Raw genomic sequence first — 24,376 nt, forward strand, 5'->3', positions numbered from 1 at the left:
TGGGGGCAAGGAGTGAATTTTTTAAATAAATTAATTTTGTTTGCATATTTTAAGTTTATTTTCTTCAATAAATAAATAAATTTAATTTTTGAAAAACAAAATAAACAAATTATCCATTTAATTCATAAACACAATATATTATAACTAACTTTAATCTTCATTGTTTATATTGTTTAATTTAATAATAACTACATTGCCCTTTTGAGATGAAATACAATTATAATTCAATTATTCGACTCTAAATATAGATTATTTTAATATTATTAATATGTTCATTTACTTTGTCACTAAACAAATATGCATAATTTAATTAATATTCATGAGTTTATCATCATTTACCATTGCAGAATAATTCTGTAAATTAAAGTAAATTTTCATAATTTACAGTAATTTATGTTATAATTATAATAAGAAAACATGGTTCATCGGGAAAAAGTTTGTAGTACAGTATTATGTCAGTAATAAATAATGCCATATTTCACCATAGGATCAACCAATAGCTTTACCGATTTATATTATGTCCTAACTATGCAATATTCAGCCTATAGGATAAACCCTGCTGATCTAATACACAAAACTAAATGAGTTTTTTATAACCAAATGCTAGCAGTCTCTATTAATGTACATTTAAACACCTCATTTATGCTTGGTTATTATTTATTTCACTATATTTCAAGAAAACAACCCTACCAATGTAAGAATTTAAAAAATATGTCAGTAAAGATGCAAAATTCATTATGTGATGAAATGTCAACAGAAAATTATTTGGGTTAATGGCTAAAACACATGAGCATATTACTGGGAGAGACCTAGTGTTGGTTGGCTCAGTGAATGTGGTGTAATCTAGTAGTTACATCCATCAAATAGAAGCTATATTTTATCTTTTAAATAAGCAAATACATGAGCATATTACTGGGAGTGACCTAGTGTTGGTTGGCCCAGTGAATGGATGTAATCTAGTAGTTAAATCCATCAAATAGAAGATATTTTATCTTTTAAATAAGCAAATATCTCCACAAACAAATACATTCAAGAACATAGCAAGTCATATCCACCAAGCAAGAAGAATATTAAGTATATTATAGAACAGGATACTTGCCCTAGCTCTACACACACATACATTCAAGAACATAGCAAGTCATATCCACCAAGCAAGAAGAATATTAAGTATATTATAGAACAGGATACTTGCCCTAGCTCTACACACACATACATTCATGAACATAGCAAGTCATATCCACCAAGCAAGAAGAATATTAAGTATATTATAGCTGAGATGCAAATAGTATTAGTAATGCACAATAATGGATGCAATATATATGTTGCTGTAAGCATAGATCTCAATATAACAACATAACATAAAATACTTTAATCAATATTTATATCGGTTTATCTGTTAACTACCATAATGTGTACTATTAGTATTACAGTGTGGGCCATTATATATAAGCAGTATTATATAGAAATAGATATGACTCTAATATCACAATTAATAAAAATATACAAATACTATATATCAAATAATAGAAAAATAGGTCAGATAATTTCATTTTTCTAATTATGACAGGGATTTTAATTGAATAGAGACTGCATTGTTACAAAATTGTGCTAGAGCTTGAACCTAACCCTGCAGCTATCAGCGCAAACTGGGTGGTCTAGAGCATAAATGCCAGGCTAATGATCCGCAGGTCGTGGATTCGAGTACCACCACAGAACATAAGTATTTTCATATGTATTTCATATTTTATTTATTCATGGTCAAACACAGTAAAACAAAATTGAGTATTGGATCAAATTACTGGAGAGTGTTTAGACAAGAAATCTGGTAATGATAAAAGCAGAATTGAGAATATTGACACAATGTAATGACCTACCTGAGTCTCAAGCTCCAAAACTCGTTGACGCGATTCTTTAAGATCTGCTACAGCTTCGGCTTCTCGTAAGCGCACACCTATCAATTCATCTTGTAAACCATTGACTGTTAATTTACTATTAGGATCCTTACGTCTTGACCCCGACGATGACCTTTGCAAGTGTTTCTAAACAAAAATAGAAATAAAAATTCATTAACAAGTCTGGTCCCAAGATCAGAAATCTCATGTGCATATCTTTATGTTTTTTTGGTTTTTATATATTTAGATAAATTGGCAAGGATAACCATAACTGAATTCATTATCCTTCTTAAATGTGATAATTCTGTTCACAAGACAAACATATACACAAAGTCTTATTATAATTCTTTGGGAGTGGAGTTGTAATTTATCATTTGAAAAAATCCTAACATACAGGACTTGAACCCAGCACCCTTGGATTGGTAGCCAAGCACCATAACCACCAAGATTAAAAGAAAACAGAGAATGGCAGCTCTGAAGATTACTGCACTGGTGATTTCACCAATTAATTATTTCTCCCATATTAGTATGATTAACATTATCCATATATTATATTATCATCAATATAAGAATTACTGTGTATATATTGAAATTGAAAATCTATAACTAATAAATTCCAATACATTATTTTGGGTGATCAAATTACTTGGGTGTTATTATACTGTCTTGAAATTGAACTTGGACTTGTCCATTAATGAACTTTGACCTGTGCATTACCTGCCAATGATCTTCTAACTCCAATACTTTATGTTTCAATTCTTTAAGTGAGAGGTTAGCCTCAGCCTCTCTCAGTTTCACTGCTATTAGCTCCTCCTGCATTGTGTCAACCGTCATCCCTGCCTCTGCCTGTCTTATCTTTTTATTTGTCTAAATAAATGAATTAAACACAACAAATATATAAAATAAAACGTATCTTACCATTGTTGATGTTAACATGTTGATGTAGAGCAAGCAAATTATATGATAACATAAATCTGCTTTGCTTTATTAAGGTGTTTTAGTTGAATGGTTTTTATGTCGCACATAGACGATTGAGGTAATATTTACTCTCGTTGCACCAGACAGTGAAAATCCAATACAACAGTTGATACTACTCAGAGCGGATTACTGCTCTGCATAAATAATATCTCCAATGAATTCTAAATTCCATAGAATTGATTATTTATTTAAAATTTACAAAACAATAGAACGCTCGGAGGAAGACTAGCAGCAAAGATGTACACTTTCAGACACGGTGTAATTATGTTTTACATCTGCACGAGCAAAGTCTTTCATAACGTGACTAATAAATTTAATTATCATAGAGTCGATCAAGCGTAACTTATGCTTGAACGAGTATCGTTTGCATCAAGAGACATGCTACAAGACTAGAGGGAGCATGTCCATTAGGCAAATGAAAATAAAAGAAGCGAAAGTCTATATTAATGGTTTCAACTGTAATATGCATGCTATTACGAAGATTTACGACAAAAACCTGTATGCTAATGTACACTATACTATTTCAATTAAAATGTACTATTACTAGTGGAGCAGTTATATTGAGAAATTCTGACATCATCCTTTCGTATTATAAATTTGAAAAACAAAATTTATCAATGCAAATGCTTCTTATCATATATTTATGAACGGTTCTATTTATATAATGGACAACAAATAAATATAATTCCTATACATGAACATTTAATAATATAACCAACACATAATGAAAACAACTAGTTTTGATTAGTATATTGATGAAGTCTAGCTGACAGCTATACAAAACTGTCTTGAAACGCAAGTTACATTTTATACTGGTATACAATCAATGAACTACATTATTAAATAACATTACAAAAATTACATTATTATATTTTGGCATAAACATAATTAAGAAATATAAATACTAATGTTTTTATTGATCTATTTTGTATGCATTACCATTAATGTTAATTATTATAAATGTATTAATGTTTAGATAATATTTCTTTTAGAAGCATGTAAAATTGCATTTACTACCACTACCATATTTAGGCACACTTTTTTGGGTCAAACTAGTTTGATAGTGTAGACAGAGCTTAAGAGAGTAGGGGTATGCTCAATCATGGAATTCTTGGTCATATACGGTATGGTACTTTGCTTAAGAAAACTAGAACATAAATATATTTTTTGGTAGCTTTTAATGGTTATATCAATTTATAGCTTGCAAAAAAATGTTCATCTTATTTTAATATTGAGCTCATTAAAGTTAGTAAAAATTAAAAATAAAGAACAGAATAAATAAAAAATTTTTGTTTAGCCAGTTTTTATTGCATATTTTAACTAATTATTGGAACCAGTATAAAGTAATGTTTATAGTATTTTTGATGTTCTTATATGTTGCTTTTAAAATGTTGTATCTCTGTAGTATTCATGTCTGTTTTTAATATATTGATTGTTTTAAATAATATAAATATTGTATATAGTAATAATTTTATTAATATACATTTTAAAATTTTGAAAATGTACTCATATTATTTCCATTTTAATTGGCAAAATAAAATTGAATCTTGAATCTTGAAAATGATAAAATTTACCTTTTCAAGTTCAATAATTTTCTGTTCCATTTCCCTAAGAGATTCCGACGTCTCCGCTTCTCGTAGTCTGACTGCGATTAACTCTTCTTGTAATGCTAGAATGATAGCTTCAGCTTCTGAGTCTATGTAAACATTTGATGTTCCTTCTCGAGCCTGAAAATACATTTACATAGCCACAACATATAAATATATTAACATGCCAGAGATTCACTATTGTAACCATCATGTTCTCATAAGGACCGGACTATACAACCATAAATACAGTAGAACACAAGAGTGGACAATTTTATGACCTAAATAATAAAGTTCCCCCCTTAATAGGGATATCCCTCTATAGCGGTTGGCCTTAATATTAAAATATATATTGTCCTTGTTTGTTGTAAGGGAAAGTGTCCCCTTAATAATAATATGGGAAACCTCTCAATAGCGGTTGGCCTTAGTATCAAATCATTTATTACCTCATAGTTCGTTTCCAATAAAAGTTTCCCCTTTGACAAGGATGTCTCATAGAAGGTGGGGGGGGGGGGGGGGCGATACAGCACAACCTTAGTACCCAATAAATATATACTATAAACCTGGAGCTGAGGGAGGGCTGGGCAGAGGTGGGGAGAGGGAAGATAGTTTTCCTAGTGTTTAAGTTGCCAGAGAGTACAAACAAATAAGATTTCAACTAAAAGGAATTCAAATTTCTTTAAAGACAGGACTGGTCACTGCAGATACAAAAACCAAGGATAATCAATATCAATCAATATCATCAATATAATTAAGCAAGTTCAGCCTTGAAAAATAAGCAACATTTAAAGAACTGAATCTAATTCTTTCCTTAAACTATAAACTTCTCTACATTATTATTATTTTACAGTTATTCTATGATGTAATTTTATGTATCTATAACAGGTTAAATTCTTTTTATAAAACATATTCTATAATTCTGTAAAAAAACAATTGAAAGCAAAACTTTAGATTTTTATCTTCGGTATGAACTGATCATTTTCTTATAATGTGATCTTTCGTAGTTGATGTCGAACAATAAAATAGAATCCATTGAATGATGTGCGACAACCATTTTTATTGCAACAATATAAATTTTATGCAACAAATTCTTCTGTAATAAAAATTGTCCACATGAATTGTTTTTAAAACCTACTAATAATAAATAATAAAAACCAAAACATGGTGACCACCTGTAAAATGTTAATATTTGATTTATGTAAACAAATTAAATATGCTTTATTTAAAAAAAAACATATAAAACCAGTTTATACATGCAATGATTTGTTTCTTAGGAGATAAAAAATAATAATTTGAGTTTTATTTTGATGCATTTATTTGTGAAAACATGATAAAAACTAATAAAAGATATGTAAATAAAATAATTATGCAAATAATATTTAGTCATGCAGCTTATGCAAATATATGCAAATTATGATATGATTATTATATTTACATGCCATAAGAATCACAAACACAGTGAATAATCAGCCACACAAAAAATAATCACCAGCAAAAATGAACCATCAACTCAATTGAAAAACTAATGCAAATTGTTTACAAATAATGAAAAAAAAAATATCCCAAAAATTAAAAAACTGTAGAAGTATCTCTTTCAACTTGTTTATTTTTTTAAAAAGTCAAGAAGTTAAATATGAATTAATTCAATTCTAATGTAAACATTATTTAGACATTGATCTGACAAAACACCAGCACCAAATTGGGGTTACTAAAAAAAGCATTAATAGACTCTGTACCAGCCACTACATATTACCTTTTGAACCATATCTTTCATGAACCCTTGGGCCTTGAGCAGTTTGTCCATGGTCTATTTGGAATAAGTGACAGCGTGATGATTAAGAACAACAAGTTTTGAAAAGCCACATTCAATAGATGAACCAAAAAGAGGACACCAACAAATGCAACATGGAGAGAGATACACTGATGTTTACGTAAAACTTGAAGAATTAAGAATAATGTCAGCGGATAGGAACTATACATACACACAGACTTTACTTACTGAAATAAGCCTGTATAAACACACTATCTTTTCCAGCTCAATATTAACAACAACAACAATACTAATGTTTAGACAATTGCTTGCTGAAGTCCACAGCATCAGGAATTGGCATGATTCCTAAATTAGTACCAACAGAACTACTGGAACCGATATAATGGTAGAACTACAAGCATACAATGCATTCAGAAAAAAAGGTGTGTTTCACTGTTTAATGATAGAGTGGTTTAATATGTTAATATGAAATAAATAAACCAGGTAGTACAGGTGAATAGGTTTACTGTGTGTGAACTAATCATTTTAACACACGTAGCAGCAGATTGGAATTTTAATAGTAATACCCCCTGCTGTTACTTTACACTTTACTTTTATGTCTATTCAGAAAGAATCAATGGTACTCCAGTCTATTGACCACATGGTTGTAAGTTCAAATCCTGAACTAGATACGTACCCTATCTTCACATTAATCTCTAAAGCTCTGTCTACACTATCAAACTAGTTTAACAAAAAAAAGTGTGATGTGCCCAAATATGGTTGTGATATTATGTTTAAATATGGTAGTGATAAGACAACATCATCTCCATGTGCACATCACATTTTTTTTGTCACATAAAGTTTGACAGTGTAGACAGAGCATGACGATGATGAAACTTCAACTCCAAATGTTATAGTTTATTTGAAGAATTTACAAAAGCCATTTATACATCAAAACAAAAACACATTTACACAACAATCATTAGCATTTGTACTCATATCACCAATGAACACACAACATTTTAACACCAAAGTGCTAGTCTAAAACAACAAAGAATTTTTGTTTTCAAAAGATGATAGAAGAGCAAACAATACAAATATAGTAAACACATTAAAATTAACTATTAGCAATTTACTTGAATTACTTGTTGGTCAATTTGTTGAGAATTTTGATAATTATGCGAGATTTAGAGTGATTTTAATTTCTTGGCTGTGACAGCCTCGATTAGAACACAATTCACAGATTATGGGCGATCTTTATTGCAATATCTAACACATGGGTAAACTAAAATTTAATTTATACTTTCTATCTATTGCGCTTAGCTTTTGTACTATTTTAATCAAATTTTTTTACTTTATTTAATACGCACTTTGTAGACTAAAAGATCTAATTCCTATTTTCAAAATATAAGCAAAAAAATGTGTTGGAACCAAAACAAAGTGATGTTAAAAGAAACAGCTCCACAACAAATGTTACCTACTTTATTCTTTTTGAACCTGAAGCTGAGACGTCCTTTAGGCTGCTTGCAAATGAATAGTTATTAAAAATATTAAATTGTTTTTACCAATAAAAAAAAATTTATCACACGAAAAAATGGTATTATCACTGCTCTATTTACTTCTTAAATAGTATCGCTTCATTATAAATATGTTAGAATAGAAGGAATGGTGGTTTTACCATACTGTATAAGCCCACTTATGAATTTTAAGGATATGGGCTTACATCTGAGACTGTAGTAATTAGGACTCTTTAAAACCTGGACTAGTTGGTGGTTGATTTTGAGTTTGTTATTATTTATTTATACTGGGCGACCTCTTCAGTCAGCAGCCAGAGGGCCCAGTTATGATCAGTGGCTGTGAGTGACAGTGGCCGTGTGTGTACTAGTACACCGGGGTAACCCCCTACTCGTCTCGAAAGATGTACTAGGTTCTTTAAAGTGCACATGAGCTAGATGTGTACTACGGTTTATAGTCCTTATCTGAGAAGACTCGTTCTACCACCAGACCCATGGAGCTAGTGAGCCACGAACCCTTGCCGATGTTATGGCTACGTAAATTACGGTTCCACTGTCTTACTCAGCTACTGCAATGATATGCATGACTTCACAAGAGGGTTGTGAAAAAGTCCAAAGGCGAGACAAAAAGTCATTAAAATTCAGAAATTTCTAAAACATGCAAGAATGTTACCTTCTCTTTGAGGTCTTTAATGACGATCTGAGCGCTATCCAGCTTGTCCAACGTCTCCTGTTCTTGTTGCTTAGTATAATGCAGTTCTTGCTTTACTTGGTACGAGTCTTCCGCCTCTTGCGCCCGTGTTAGTTGGTCCTGGATTAGCTTGTCTGCCAGGGTAATATTCTCTTTTTCTAGGATGTCGATTCGCTGCCGAAGAAGTCTAGTTTCTGTGCGTAACCTCTGTGGAAAGATGTAGTTATAGTTTATCATTAAGGGGAATTTATGAATAAAATTATTTTATATTTCATTTATTGGAATTTAATTAAAACAAAAAAATTATTGAATTATATTGAAACATTCAGCAGTTATCTTTCATTTTTTAAAACAAATTTGATAAACTTTTTTTATTTTTGTTATTTCATACGCATCGTAACTCGCCAATTACAGGATGGATAAACTATTTTATAATTTATCGGGCTTATAAACTAAGTCTTATTGGAGGCTTAGGGAGTGGAGTTGAAAGAGTCATGAGTTACCACCCTGGCACTAGGTCAAGATTGAACCCCGAACTTTGAGATTGGAAGTCAAGCATGTTATCTACCAAGCTTCATACTCTAAGCTCCAAGCTAATACTCATTTATACTATACTAATTTGTAAAATTATGAAGGAATTGTGCTTTCTAAAAGCTTTGCCCTTCTCTTTCTTACTGTTTTATTTTATAATTTTGATTTAGCTTTCTGCTTATCATATTTGTATCTCTTGTCTTGTATCCAGTCACTGATACACACAGAATTTTTTCAGTAATTTGCCTTTTGATTTATACAATATATTAATGTTTGTTTGCTATATGATAACCAACATACAACAATGAAAACAAGTCTAACTTTGTATAATTAATTGATGAAATGAAAGGGAAAATGCCACCTACCCTCATTTCAACCTGTTCTTCCGTCTCTTTGGTCTTAAATGCTAAGTAATCCTTTTCTAACCTGTCAAATACAAAGAAGAAATGGGTTAAATGTATGGCTCTGTCTACACTATAAACTAGTTTGACATAAAAAGTGTGATGTGCCCAAATATGGTAGTGATATGCACATTATTTTGTCACATAAAGTTTGATAATGTAGACAGAGCTTAAGACAACAAATCAATAAAAACATCTCCAATCCATTTTGTTTGTTTCACGAGATGATGGTTTAAGGAGGCAACTGTCTACTGAAATATTCAAATAATATTCTTACTAACCTTTTCATTTTTTTGGCATTATACTTGACTAGAGAGGCACTATTAATTAATATATCATGATCTTGACTATGTTTTAAAGGCACTGTTTTTTGAAGAAACTGAAACAAAAAAAGAAATATATGTAATCCGAATTGTTAATCAAAAAGTTAGAGTGGCGTTTGTAGTCTAGAGACCAATTTCGTTACCGTTTATGAGTATAGGATTAGTGACCAATTTGGTTACCATTAATGAGTACAGAATACAATTAGAGATCAATTTGGTTACCTTTAATGAGTATAAGATTAGAGACAAATTTGGTTACCTTTAATGAGTATTAGATTAGAGACCAATTTGGTTACCTTTAATGAGTATACTGTAGGATTAGTGACCGATTTGGTTACTATTAATGAGTATAAGATTAGAGACCAATTTAGTTACCTTTAACATCTCTTCCATATCCATGGCAAGAAGTTCATCATGATGCATTTGAAGTATCGCCATTCCAATGCGAAATATAGTTTCCATGCCCTGAAAATATACAAATTTATAAAATTAATGTGTATTTACTATTAATACTACTATTTATTTTATATATATTATTTATTGATATACATAATTGCCATGTAATTTGACCAATTGTAATGCGATGGATCATCTGAACTAATGATTGTGATTGGTCAACTCACTTGTGGGAACCAAGCTTAAAAAAAAAGACTAAAGCTCTGTCTACACTATCAAACTTAAGTGTGATGTGCTCAAATATGGTAGTGATATGTAGTGATATGACATCATCATGTCTATATATGGGCACATCACATAAAGTTTGATAGTGTAGACAGGGATTTAAATATAGATAATACTTACATCTTGAATAAATAAATCCATAACCCTGCATGATAGTGGTATAGAGAAACACACTGAGAATAGCGTGAGGAACCAATGTGATGCGTACATAGACGTGTGAAAACCTTGCGTGATAAAGTGGGTGTACAAATCTGGTAACAGTTCCTGTAGAAAATAAAGACAGATAATATCCATTTTTTAGGTTGGGATAATATGATTTCATTTTTATTAACTTAATTTACAATGCTGTGTTTTTATCATATATATGCAAAAATCCGTATAGTGCTTAACTTTATTTTTAACAAAATGCCCATAGTTTGCTTTGTGTAAGTAATTTGTCTTATTTGTTTATGTTTGTCATGGTTTTTATTGTTCTTGTTCTTTTTATATGTATAATGGTAGCCACAAAAACGAGCATTGCTCTTCTGGTTTACGTTTTGCTTCATTTAAATATTTACTTTATTATTCTTATTGGGGGGTGGTGGTGGGTTTGGTTGGGGTGGGTTTGGTCGGGGTGACTGTGTGCTAATAGTGTGTATGATGAAGGAATAGTATTTTCAGAAAGCACTAATTTCTTGCTCTTGTTTATCGTTTTGATTTAGTCACTGATAACCATTGTCATAATTCAGTAATTTGCTTTTGGATTTAAATATAAATAATAAAGCTCTGTATACACTATCAAACTAGTTTGACAACAAAAGTGTGATGTGCCCAAATATTGTAGTGATATTCCCATATATGGTAGTGATATGACATCATCGTGTCCATATATTGGCACATCTCATTTTTTTTTTGTTTGATAGTGTAGACAGAGCTTTAGTCTTTAATGAAAGAGAAAATGTGGAGACAGAAAGTAAATCCATCAGGAGGTGTTTACATAAAGAACTTTCAGTTTTGATTTAGAGAACGTTTAAAATCTACAACAAAAGCCATCAGTAGACAAATGAGATCTTAATGTAACGTAGCTTTTTGTTTATCTGTATTGTTCATTACATTATAAGTATAATATTATATTAGTAATTAAAAAACTAGTGAAAACAGGCCTAAAGCTCTGTCTACACTATCAAACTAGTTTGATAATAAAAGTGTGATGTGCCCAAATATGGTAGTGATATGCTTAAATATGGTAGTGATATGACATCATCATGTCCATATATGGTCACATCACAGTTTTTTTTCACATAAAGTTTGATAGTGTAGACAGACCTTAAGAAATTTGAGAGGAAAACCATACCTGAACCATAGATTCCAGCTGATACATACATAGGCCTAGCTCAGCCATTGAAGGCTTGAATAACTCACGTAGTCTGTACTCCTGCATTAGTTTGACTAGAACGCAGAATGCTTCCTCTTCTGGCATCTTAAACAAAATCAGAACATTTTATAAATGTTTAAAAATGATGCAACTCAGACATTTGATACTAGATCAGTGTGGTACTTGGTGCATTGACGCCTGCAGCTCAAAACAAAGCTGGTATTATTTTAACTACATGTACAGGGAAGATTTTAACCAGGGAAGCATAGTCAAATGCTATACATTACAATACCATCTCTAAAGCTCTGTCTACACTATCAAACTTTATGTGACAAGAAAATGTGATGTGCCCACATATGGACATGATGTCATATCACTACCATATTTGGGCATATCACTACCATACTTGAGCACATCACACTTTTTTGTCAAACTAGTTTGATAGTGTAGACAGAGCTTAAATGGTAAGCAGTTATGTCTAAATTTTCACCAAAAATGTTGCATGTTGTAGTTGTATATCCTTGATATTCTTGTTGATATTTATTTGTTTGTGTTTACAGTTATCACCTAATTCTAGTATTATTTTAATTAGATACAGTAAGGCACCAAATCGTGTCCTTCCCACCCCACTTTAAAATGGTAGAGTCCATTATGGATGGTCCTATATTTGATCAAATGCAACATATATTTATTATCGAATTATTTTTAGTAGGAACTTAGTTTAAATGAAAACAAAGCAATAATTATCTAAAGGAAGTGAGTATATATTTTGTGTGATTTGAATAATCAAATATATTAATATATTTAATCCTTACCTGCATTAGTAACAAGCCAACAATAAAGGCACTACCTTGGCAGTAGCCCACCTCACGATCATGTAATGAGTATGCCTAGGAATCAAATAATACAAGCAATATTAATTGTCATTTTTAACAGTAATTTACCTTTGGATTTAATTTTTTTTTATTTCACATAAATAACAAATACTGTTGATGAACAATAACTATTTTAGATGAGAATATTTCTTACTTTCATAACATTAAATAATGTTTCTTGTCCTGGTCCATCTTTTTCTTTAAAGAATGCGTGTTCTGGATAAGTTCGTGCAATATCCCTTCGTATAAGCTTTTCATGCGGTGATGTTTGTTTTAAGTATTCCGCGTAGCGATCTCGTAGAGACGACCCATATGCACCACACAACAGCTGCCAGACAATACCACGGAAATGGTGAGGAATTCCTGCTTTTACCAATTCCTGATGGGACAAAAATATAATTTTATTATTAATATAAGTTAATAACATATTAAATAAGATAAAATGATAAAAAAATTCAACATTGTCTTCTTTCTTTCTCACCTACTTTCTACCTACAGTAATAGTAATAGGATGCTGTTAGCTACTAAACAACAAAAGATGCATTACACATGTTACAAATGAAAGTATGACATATAAAGCTATTTGTTAAAGTATGTGGTGCTAACTAAATTTAGACACACCTTACAAAACTCATGGTGACACCTACACCTGTTTTGGGCGTGACCATTACCAATATCATTACATTAGCTCCACCCAACTTAAATTCAAAACAATTCCTAACTAGCCTAAAGCAGCCTTATCTACACTATCAAACTTTATGTGACAAAAAATGTGGTGTGCCCATATATGGACATGATGATGTTATATCACTACCATATTTGGGCATATCACTACCATATTTGGGCACATCACACTTTTTTTGTCAAACTAGTTTGATAGTGTAGACAGAGCTTAAGACTACTATAATACCTTTAATTGTTTAGGTTTCTTTCTTGAATATTCTTCCCAGTCGTTAACGATCTTGCCCCATGTTACCCACAATTCATTGATGTCCATCTCACCCCCGCTGCTGGCGTTTGTGTTGCTCATATTGCTTTGAACCGATCCTGTCGATCTAAGACTTGAATTTGACCCACGCCGTGATGACCTTGTTGAGTCCGTCAGCGATTTCATAGACTTCGTATCAGCTTCTAACAATCTGAAAAATATTTTAAAAATGAAAACATTTAGAAATTAAATGAGTAAAACACTAGATAGATAGATTTTATTATTTTAGTCAACATTTAAAGGGTTTCAAAGTGGAAGTCTTTTTAGTCTTCAGTTTGAATAACAACAAACAAACATACTTCTTGGTGCAAACATAAGAGATTTGTCCCGAGTACAGTATACAAATATGAGAGAATCATGTGAAAACTTCAACAATAATATTATATTCATACTACAGTAAGAGTATGTCAACAAAATAATATACTGATAATTATTCAAATAATAAAAAAATAATACAATTTTAAAATACATACATATACAAATATTATAAGTTATGAAAAAAATACATATTCAAATGTATAATCTTTTCAGCAACAAAGTGTAAAAGAAAACAAAATGATTAATGAATATATGTACTTTATACCATCATATCATTGACTGTAAGCTGACCCAATGATTCTATAGCATATAATCAATGTATTTAATCACACATGAACAGCATGTACACTTGCAAGGTCAAAGGTTGATTATTGTACACAGTTGACTCCAATACAAGCACGATTGACTTTGTACTACAGTATATGAACTTTAAAATAAACACGTGCTTGTTTTTCTAAGAGAGTTTGACTGTACAGTAAGACTAAAATAAATTACTAAATGTTGCAAATCCCTTCATCGTAAAAATAAATGTTGACTTTCGGATGTATTGTCGTATTGAAAAAGAACGTTAATGTAGCATAAAACATGTGGTACACACTACATGTGATGAATGTTCTTTCAAGACCATGGCATAACCAAATATGGGCAAACAACATAGGTTCGAAGGTCAGACACTGGCTGTACAGTACTAATATAATTTTCACTATTAAAGCAAGGTTAAATTAACTCTACAAAAATCTTACTCAAAAAGTCAACACAAGTAATCATTAAAGTATAACCATACTCCTCTTTCACTTTCTCCGACACACGACATAATTGTCTGGTACCGTGCAGTGTTACCAGTCATTATATACACAGTAATGCAACAGTCTTTTTCAATATTCAATAACTTAGTAGAAGTATAAATACCTACCCATCTCCAAAGAAACTTTGTAAATAAGTGAAAGTGTCCATTCCATATACTCCTTACAATTCCACTAAAAATGTTTCTAGGCCTAGCAAACTGATCCAATGATTGAGACAAGAAGCAGACCGTAAACAGAGTTTAAACACATCAACAACTGTGAGAATTTAAACAAGCTGCAGGGCTTGGTAGACTAGGCCTCCTTATGAGTTTATTATGTCAACTGAGGTCATCATCGTTATCCAACTGAGGATAAAGTCCAATCAGAAAAGAGCTTTCACACAACTGTATTATTGGAGTACAGTGTATTGGAATATAGTGTTTGTTTTAGCAAGTTGTAGACAATAGTGCATTCCATACATTGTTCCCATAACATGCCCAGGGAATTACAATATCTGTTTTATTTTTTGAAGTATAATATTATTCACCTCAATAAATTAGAAATAAATTTAAAAAAAATTAACTATATGAAATTTAAAATAAGTTAATTACTAATTAATTAAGAATTCATTAACAAACAAAATGTACTATTGTGTGAATCCAGTCCAGTCTATATTGGCAACCTACCAGTATTTTTGGCTTACTATAATAATACAAGCTATGCAGTTAAAACTAGGAATATCCAGTAGTATATAACAGGGAGACATCTCCCTGTATATAACAACCTCTTGTTTGGACATTCCTATTTTTAGACTACGGTCAATGCCTACAGTAGGCTATTCAGGGAACACACACCTATTTTAGCAGGCTTTGCAAGATACTAAATTTACCAACCTTAAAACATAGAAAATAGATATTCCTGCAAAACATCTACAATATTGAAAAGAAGTGTTTGCAAAAGTCAAATGCAATCTCAATAAGTACTGATAATTGACTGCTGAATGTTGCATCTCATTTAAACATTGATAAATTTAAACTAACAGGTCATATTGGACACATTGCTAGTATTAAAAGGTACAGTAGTAGTCCATTGATTCTATATAGTGTCTGAAGTTGCTGTAATCAGGGTGTAATTGGTACTTTCCAAGTGAATGTACAGTATTATTGTAAGACTATAACGATTTCCTTTCAATAACAAGTTCCTTATATAATACAATTTAATAATGATAGAATAAAGAGCAAACGGAAACATTAAAAAGTTACAATTAAAATAAAAAGTAGAACAAATACCGAAAGCTCCTAATCCAACAGCTTGGATGGGGGTGGGGGTGGTAATTTGGTATCTATCATGCTCCAACTCAGTGTAAAATAAACAAATTACTATTCCTGCAATGTAGGAAAACAATACACAAACCAGAAATGGTGGTTGTCTAGTTCCGCTTACCTGGAAAAACTAACCTAATCCCTTTCCCTGAGCCACTAATTCTTTTCCTGCAGGAAAATTAGGGCTACAGTAATGTTTGTTAAGGAAAGCTAGGTATGAAATAGACAATTTAAATGCTTGTACAGTACAGTAGCTATAAAAAAACTTTATAATAAGTCTGAAAAAGACTCTTGAAACTAATCTGAAAAAAAACCCCTTACTACCTTACCTGTTGCTGATACAACATCCCAGTGTCTAATACCGTAACAAACGCTGTACAAGGATGTCCTATTCTCTATAATTTCATACAGTGTGGCTTTCGAAAAGTTCTGCAACCATTTACAAAGTATGCCTTTTGTTCTTATAATAAATTAAGTTTCTGTTTCTAATCAAACACTTTCATAATCTATTCTATATTATTTTTTAAAAAGCGTTTCGCTGACTATTCTAAGAATTACAGTATAAAAAAAAAAACTGCATTCTAAAAGTTACAGTTAAACTACAGTGAACTATAACACTATAGTATATAATTTTGTATTAATTATTAATATTCTATTAAAAAATGAATGAATAATTTTTATATTCAAACACAATAAATGAAGCTACAGGTGTAATCTAAAGAGGGCAGCATTCAGAAATTACTTATTCTGTACAAAGTGGAACAATTGATAATAAACAGTATTAAGCAAATATTTCACAGGCAGTTATGAATTTTGTATTAATACTATATAAAACTACTGTACATTAGTAGTAATAGAAATACTGTACTATCATATACAATATGTTCCAGTTTTAATTGAACAACCATAATGACTTTTTTCTCTAGATGACATGGTTCAAATTATTTGACAAAAAAAACTTGTTTTCCAAAATGTCAGTATAGAAATAAATAGAATTTGACCTAAATTGTAAAAAAATCTTGTAATTTACAATACCTTCACCTTCTTCAAACTTGAAACTTTTCCAAAACCAGAATTTGTTTAAAGCTCTTCATAAATTAATTATTAATATCATGTAAAAAAAAACTTTCTCTAAAAGTAGACATTTTACTGTAGGTGTTTCTGTTATTGACCAGCTTGGCAAGGGTATCCATTTTGGGATTATCCTACCGACTTTATGTATACCAATAACTGATCCATAATATATCACGGTTTTTACCTGTTTTGAAGTTCTAACTTGGCCACAAGCTCTGCCTCGCTGTTAGCCGTGATAGACTCAATCGCTGCTGTCTTCTCCATCAGTAAGTCCACACTTTTCGTTGAACTACTATCAACGCCGCTATCGCAGCCAGACAGTTCCGATTCAATGCTTTTCATCTCTGCGCTTTCTACACTGCTACAGTTTGACAAAGCCTTGCCATTGGGGGAGTTGTTCGGACTTTCACCGGTATCGTTGCATCCTTCCACGATTATCCTGGTAGGGGTGGATGATGGGGTCGACACACACGCCATCAACTGCTCACAGTCTGTATACTGTACCTATAAAAATAGATTAAAATTCATGGGTTAAAATGTGGCAGAAAATGCTATAAGTCAATACCCAATAAAAAAATAATTTAATTATTATTGGTAAAAAGTGATCCAGGTGTACAAATGGGTTTGGTCAAGACACAACTTTAATCTGATTAATATCTGCTTATGACCGGGGTAATGAGGGCCCCAGTGGAAAGCAGTGATATCATTGATCTGGGCTTCCCTCTCTAAAGAAGACTAATAAAAAAAAAGTTAATATAAATTTCAGATACAGATACTGTAGATCCTAAAGTTACCACTCAATATCTGGTGCTGTATACCGAATTCCTGACCGAATCTGAACTCCATGAAAAACTACACACTACTGTATATAACGATTTTTCTCTCTTGTCAAACATGGAAGTTACTCACTACTGTATGTTCCATGTCAATAATAAAAAGGGCAGAAAATAAGGCAGAATTGAAGTGTATTTTTTTAAATCCAAAACTTCCTTGTTTACATAATACTATGAAAAGTAACTAAATAATGAATTCTATTGCAAATGAATTCAAACCAATCGTAGCTCACAGATTGTAATTATTAGTTGTGTTATGCGTTTATGACAAACATATTAATATTAGAAGTAAATCCTTTAAAAGAAGTAATGAGTCGACCTCGCCGATTAGGTCAAATAATTACCTACTTGTTTTGAAACATATGTTCAACATATTGATTGATTCACTAATGAACAAATTGAAAGGCACTAAAAATATTACTGTATCTCTAGTGTCAAGTACTGTATACTATATAGGAAAAGTTTATAAACATTATCAACTTTAGTTGTACTGTAACATGCTTAGGAATAAATTGAACAAATTTCACCATACATGGACACATTTTGTACTGTAGTTGTTGTGAAGAATGGAGGTACACTAATAGGCACTTTACATCAGGTCAGCCCACTCTCCCAATACCAGACTCTTTGAAATCCGGAAACTCTCCCAAAACCAGATTTTTCATGAGGTCCAAAATGTTCAAAATTCATTTTTACCATTATTTAAAAATTACACAAAACAGAAATGACTCCCACTTGAGTGCATGCTTTGTGGACTGTACCATTTATGGAAAGGGACCTTCAATGAATTTTCTACTTTTCAAGTATATCTCACTCTTCGAGGAGAATAGGGCATTTTTCGGTTTATCCAGGTAACCTAGGCACAAAATAGACACAGGATACCAGACTTTTCAGAAAACTCAACATTTTATAATTACTGTAGGCAGCCCATCGTGTCCAGTAGGAGGATATTGGGAAAGTTGACTGAAGTATTATTGTTTATAAATTAAGAAGTCTTTGAAGCCAAGAAGTATATTCCTTGTACAGTGATACAGGTACAGTCTAGGGCCCATAAATGAAAACAATAACTAATTGCTAAACACTGCATTTAATATACATTGTACAACTTTGATAATGTTGTTTTTTGGCGGTTTAAAATAAGAATTTAACCAGAATATAAATAAACAGAGACATTTTCTACAATAATGAGCACTTAATAAGTTAGCAATGTTCCAGAGTGCAATTTCAACTCCCTATTTGAGCATTGCAGCTTGCAATGTCCAGGGATGCAATTCCAACTTGCTATTTGAGCATTGCAACTTGTAATGTCCAGGGCTGCAATCTCAACTTGCTATTTGAGCATCGCAGCTTGCAATGTCCAGTGCTGCAATCCCACTTCCTATTATTGAATGGGATGTACAGTACAGTCTCTACTATGTTGAATGAGAAACAGCTGTTTAAGTACACTAGTAAGTACAAACCTAAGCTAACATCTAATACTTGGAATATCACATGCTTAATCAAGTCTAAAATCATATTAGACCTTTTTTGTTTTGAGAGTTTAAATCAACAATCATCAGAGTTTAAAAGGTACACCTATTAATCCAAGATGGTTTGATCAGCAGCTCAATAACTTGCCTATAAGCCATCAAACTTGATGTGACAAAACAATGTGATACGTCCATATAGACGATGTCACATCATTACCATATTTAAGCATATCACTACTACCATATTTGGGCACATCACACTTTTTTGTCATAAAGTTTGATTGTAGACAGAGCTTTAGAATTTAAATTTAACATGACAAATCGTTAATATTGTAGATTTGATGACTTTGAAATATTTGCTTACTTTCTTCAAAGAACTTTTAAACTAAAGATTATTTTAAAGTTAACTGCAGAATTAAATGTTTTATGTACTGTACCTGTAAGTTTACAAAGGTTGTTCTTATTTATTAACTGTTTATTATTCAATGTTTATGGTCTGAACTTGATTAGTTCCATGATTATTTTTCAGCCCTTTCCTTGATATTGATAATGATGATGTTAAGTTTAATTTATGTTTACAATGTTTATAAATTATTTTTGGGTAAATAAAAGAAAATAAAATCATAGTACTGTAAACAAATTTACACTAAAAACTTTTATCAAATTAATCTAGTAAATGTACAGTAGAAGCACAATACTATACAGTACATCTCAAAGTGTTACAAAAGACTTTACATAATACATTCTTCCCATGACAGATTATTATTATTATTACAGAGGTTATTCAATAAACATATGACAACAACAGTGACAAAAGTGACATAACAGGTAGTCCCCTTTGACATGGAGCTTACGTCATTACATCAACAATACTACTTCCTGGATGACATGACCCTGACAACAGATTAGATCATAGAGCAATTTTTTTTGTGGATATATAGAGTTAAACATTTAAGATCTGTATGTTCTCCTTTAAAAACAAAGCACTTCCTTACAGTACTGACCAATGTCAAAGATGGAGCTATAAATTAATACTAATTTTATAGCTCCATGGTCAAAGTAAGAAATAAAAATGAGTTGTAAAGATATTATGGAGTTCAAATAAGACAGTTGCAGTAAGTAAAGATTCCTACTATATTATACAATAAAGTACTGTAACCCTGATATTTAAAATAAAAGATAAACAAATTTATACAATTTTATACATAATTATAACAAAAATGTAAAAAATTAAAACACTTACTACAGTACATTAAAAAAGAAGGAAAATTCATGTGACAATCTGTACGACAAACGTTCCATTTGAAAATGATTATATTCGTTCAATTCACACCTTAACTTTAATATGATAATTAGAAACAATTAATAACTGGTTAACCATTTCCTAAACATCGTTTAAATTGACCAATCACATTCATGATCTAATTCATGTTATAATTCTATTTGGGTAAATGAATATTTTCAGGTTAACTATCCAAAATAATGTTTAATTTGACCAATCACATTCATGTTATAATTGTTAAATGGTGTGAACTCTTTTTATGGTCAGATGTTTATAGGTCCTTGAAATGTCACGTCCTTCAGTTACGCAGAAATATATAATCTAATTTTCGCTTTTTTAATTCAAAGTACAAAGAATAATTTTATATTTAAAATACAACTGATTTACTAGAGAAAATGATTGAATTGATAAAGAAAAAATAGAGTTAGGAGAAAAATGTCAAAATCAGCACAAATAGATATATAGATTATCTGATTTCCCATCCTAGAAAGTAGGTCTTTTGCTACCCCCCCCCCCCCCCCTCCAATGACTGTACTGTGATAGCTACATTCACTCTTGTAGTTTGTTTAAAAATGGAAAATCATACTACTGTATAAGAATTGAGCAGTGCCATTTTGCGTTCCATAAAACAGTGAAGGTACTGTACATTAGCTTTAAGTTTAATATAGCTTACACTACAGTAGCTATACTTTAAAAACAAAATTACAATATGTCTGAGCATAATGTAGACTGACATGGAAGATGCATGTTAAAAAAAAGAAACTACAGAGTACTGTACTCTCTCCAATAGTGGATATTTTGAATGGGTTATTTTTTATTTATTTATTTTTTGACCATATTTAATGAGGGTGATCCATCCAGCAATTGCTGATCATTAGGGACCCTCAGAGGTTCACAAGATCACCAAGCCACAACTTCACTCCACAGAGTACAAGTCACAACCATAACACACTTACTGTATGTTGTACACATTTGTGTCGTCGTCATTGTTCAAGTCTTCTGGTTGCATATTAAAGTACCAGTATCTTTCTTATTGTACAGTAAGCTGGGTATTACATACTGTATAGCTTCTAACAATAAAGAAAATAAAATCTAAACTTTACCTTCATAGTATTAGTAATGATAAACATTTAAACAACTCTTTAGAGAACAAATAGTGAGTTGAGTATGTGGCATCACATTAGGTACAGTAGATAGATCCAAGGGAAGGGGGAGTGCTGCCTTCTAAATTCTAACAATTTCTACTAAAAAGATAGGACATTGTGTAGTTATATTTCAAATCTATATAGAAAAATTCAGATGAAAAATGACCTAATTAATCTTTACATCAAGACGAATTGTAGTTTCCATTGGAGTCAATTAGTTTATTTAAGTGCAGCATTTCATTTCACCGTTTTTAGGCCTTGGGTCCTTCTTTTTAAAAAATCTGGATCGGCCAACTGGGTAATATGAATAATATGTAGACTTACTATCAGTACTGTACGTCTTACTCTTTTCAGCTTAATGTCTTAATATACAGTACAGTATAACAGATGTAGCACTTCCCTCCATGCATTAACTAAGACTATGTGATATTAATAATTATTTTCAAAACCCTGTCTCACAATTGTGGCAAAATGATTACTACAGTAATCATTTCATAATAATGAGTTATTTTTTCCACTATTCATTTCAAAACAGCCCAAATTTCCGGCTGAGGTAACGTAAGATTGTCAATAGCAATGAAGGTGAATAATTAAAATCAATAAAAGACAATAACGTTCACGTTACTATATTAGCTGGATTGTACCAACTACTACTAGTACTGTACCTGTACCAATGTTTACTGTAAGTTGCAATGTCAACAACTTTGTAGCCTACAAAATACTAAGTACAAACTAAGTAATCTTGTTTGTTTTTTATTTATTTTTCCAGAAGTGAAAGCTTTCAAGGATTTTTGGAAACAATTGAGTTTTAGCATTTTTTTGGAAAAATCCTTATACTGTTACTAATTAGCCATCTTCTGAAGGCATTCAGTAGTCATTACTTTCTGTTGACATTCTTAATTACAACATTTTTTTTTTACTTTTCGACCATAATATTTCACTGTTAAAAAATTTAGATCCACAGACAATATCGGGGATAATTTTGGAATGAGAGTTTATCCAACATAATTATAATTTGTGTAGTATGTTTTATCCACAGTACATTACAACCATTTTTCAACAGTACAGTATAAGTGATTTAGCAGACCTATGACCTAATATTATTTATAAGGTCGCTATCCAATGTACACTTTCTACCCTGGATAAATTACCTATTTGTTTTGCTTTACACCAGTAATAATAATAATATCACTAAGATTGTTTTATTATTAGCTTCAACAATAAGGAATTTTTTAACTGTAACTGAATGACCAACTGAAAATAAATTCAATTATTCCCACAACTCTATGAACTATTAGTACAGTATATAAATTTGAATCCATATACAGGTACTCTGTACTGTATAGTTAAGAAAACATTTCCGTAAATGATCCATTTTTCAAGTGAAATCTAGATCCTTAGATTAAATCAACAAGTAACAACTGTATAAGCATTATTATCCGTCAATAATTATCAGCATATCCTCTGCAACAAGAATAGCTTAATTGTAAACGTCACTTTTGTTCATTTTTTCCCAACGTCATCAGTAACTTAAATGACCTTCATAGGTTTTAACCAGACACAAGAATGAGTAATCCAACAGGTTAACAATGGCATACAGTATTTTAATTTACAAACTGAAATAAAATATTTTGTACAGTACAATCATCTGTGAATATTTCCATTAATAGTAATGGGAACTTTTCAAACTCACAAAAACTTTTGATTACATTTTTGTTTTGTTAGAGGAAGGAAACATTCAGTAATAACTGTAGAACTTTGGGACCTATTACCATTAATGGTTTCATTGTTGTATATACTTAAACTGTACTACAGTAATTATTGAAATAATATTTATTGAAGCTACACCATTACAGCGGTGGCACACGTTCATACACGTTGAGTTTTTTAAATAAATATATATCTAGACAAAATCAATACAACAGATACAAAATTTAAATTGTATGAGAACAGATGATATTTTATATCTAAATTATCTAATCTATATCTAATTAACTTTAGTTTAATTTTATATCCTGTATTTATATTACACTGTTTGATTTGCACTGTCTCTATTACATACAGTACAATAAAAAATATCAAAAATATTGACAATATAATAATCAGTTGTGAAACAACTTTCAACTGGTATTCAGATGTAGATGTTTATTTTTAATGATATCCTGTATTTTTTTTTTTTTTTTTTTTTTATTTAGTTATTTTGTTTTTTTATTTTTTTAACTTGGTTTTTCTGTTTTGTTTTTCTAGATATATTGTACAGTTTAATTAAGTAATGTATTTCCATACATATCTGTAATTAGTTATTAATTAGTTTACATTTTGTGTTGATGTTATGTATTAGTATTTAGAACTTTGTGGCTTATGTTATTTGTAATTTTGTCTGTAAATTGGATGCACCATTAACTGATAAATGTGTGCCACCGACATAAAGGTGATTCCTATGAATATGAATCTTTCTGCAGGAAATCATACTGTACTTTGTACAACAACAATAAAAAAAGTGGTATAAGAAAACAGGAAGTAGAATGATACTGTGGTACAGAACAGACAGTATGGAGTAATTTAATAATTTACAATGTTATCT

General features: G+C 31.0%; 1 protein-coding gene across 5 annotated transcripts in view; it reads right to left on the reverse strand.

The window, feature by feature from the left end:
• Positions 1–24,376, reverse strand: part of LOC144837086 (EVI5-like protein) — a 34,674-nt gene that overhangs the window by 8,372 nt on the left and 1,926 nt on the right. For 2 of the 5 annotated variants that reach the window (XM_078692080.1, XM_078692077.1), the window contains exons 2-15: positions 17,248–17,567; positions 13,487–13,715; positions 12,731–12,955; positions 12,517–12,591; positions 11,681–11,806; positions 10,468–10,611; positions 10,042–10,131; positions 9,625–9,722; positions 9,308–9,368; positions 8,394–8,618; positions 7,688–7,729; positions 4,445–4,597; positions 2,610–2,759; positions 1,875–2,039 (exon numbers count right to left, since the gene is read on the reverse strand). In XM_078692080.1, coding sequence (XP_078548206.1) covers positions 1,875–2,039; positions 2,610–2,759; positions 4,445–4,597; positions 7,688–7,729; positions 8,394–8,618; positions 9,308–9,368; positions 9,625–9,722; positions 10,042–10,131; positions 10,468–10,611; positions 11,681–11,806; positions 12,517–12,591; positions 12,731–12,955; positions 13,487–13,715; positions 17,248–17,540 — 2,076 coding nt within the window. In that variant the 5' untranslated portion in view covers positions 17,541–17,567. The remainder of the gene's footprint in view (positions 1–1,874; positions 2,040–2,609; positions 2,760–4,444; positions 4,598–7,687; positions 7,730–8,393; positions 8,619–9,307; positions 9,369–9,624; positions 9,723–10,041; positions 10,132–10,467; positions 10,612–11,680; positions 11,807–12,516; positions 12,592–12,730; positions 12,956–13,486; positions 13,716–17,247; positions 17,568–24,376) is intronic. The other 3 variants (XM_078692081.1, XM_078692079.1, XM_078692078.1) reach the window with 2 other exon arrangements.

Source organism: Antedon bifida, chromosome 3 (genome assembly GCF_963402885.1).
Source record: "Antedon bifida chromosome 3, ecAntBifi1.1, whole genome shotgun sequence".
In the NCBI taxonomy this organism is placed as follows: Eukaryota; Metazoa; Echinodermata; class Crinoidea; order Comatulida; family Antedonidae; genus Antedon; species Antedon bifida.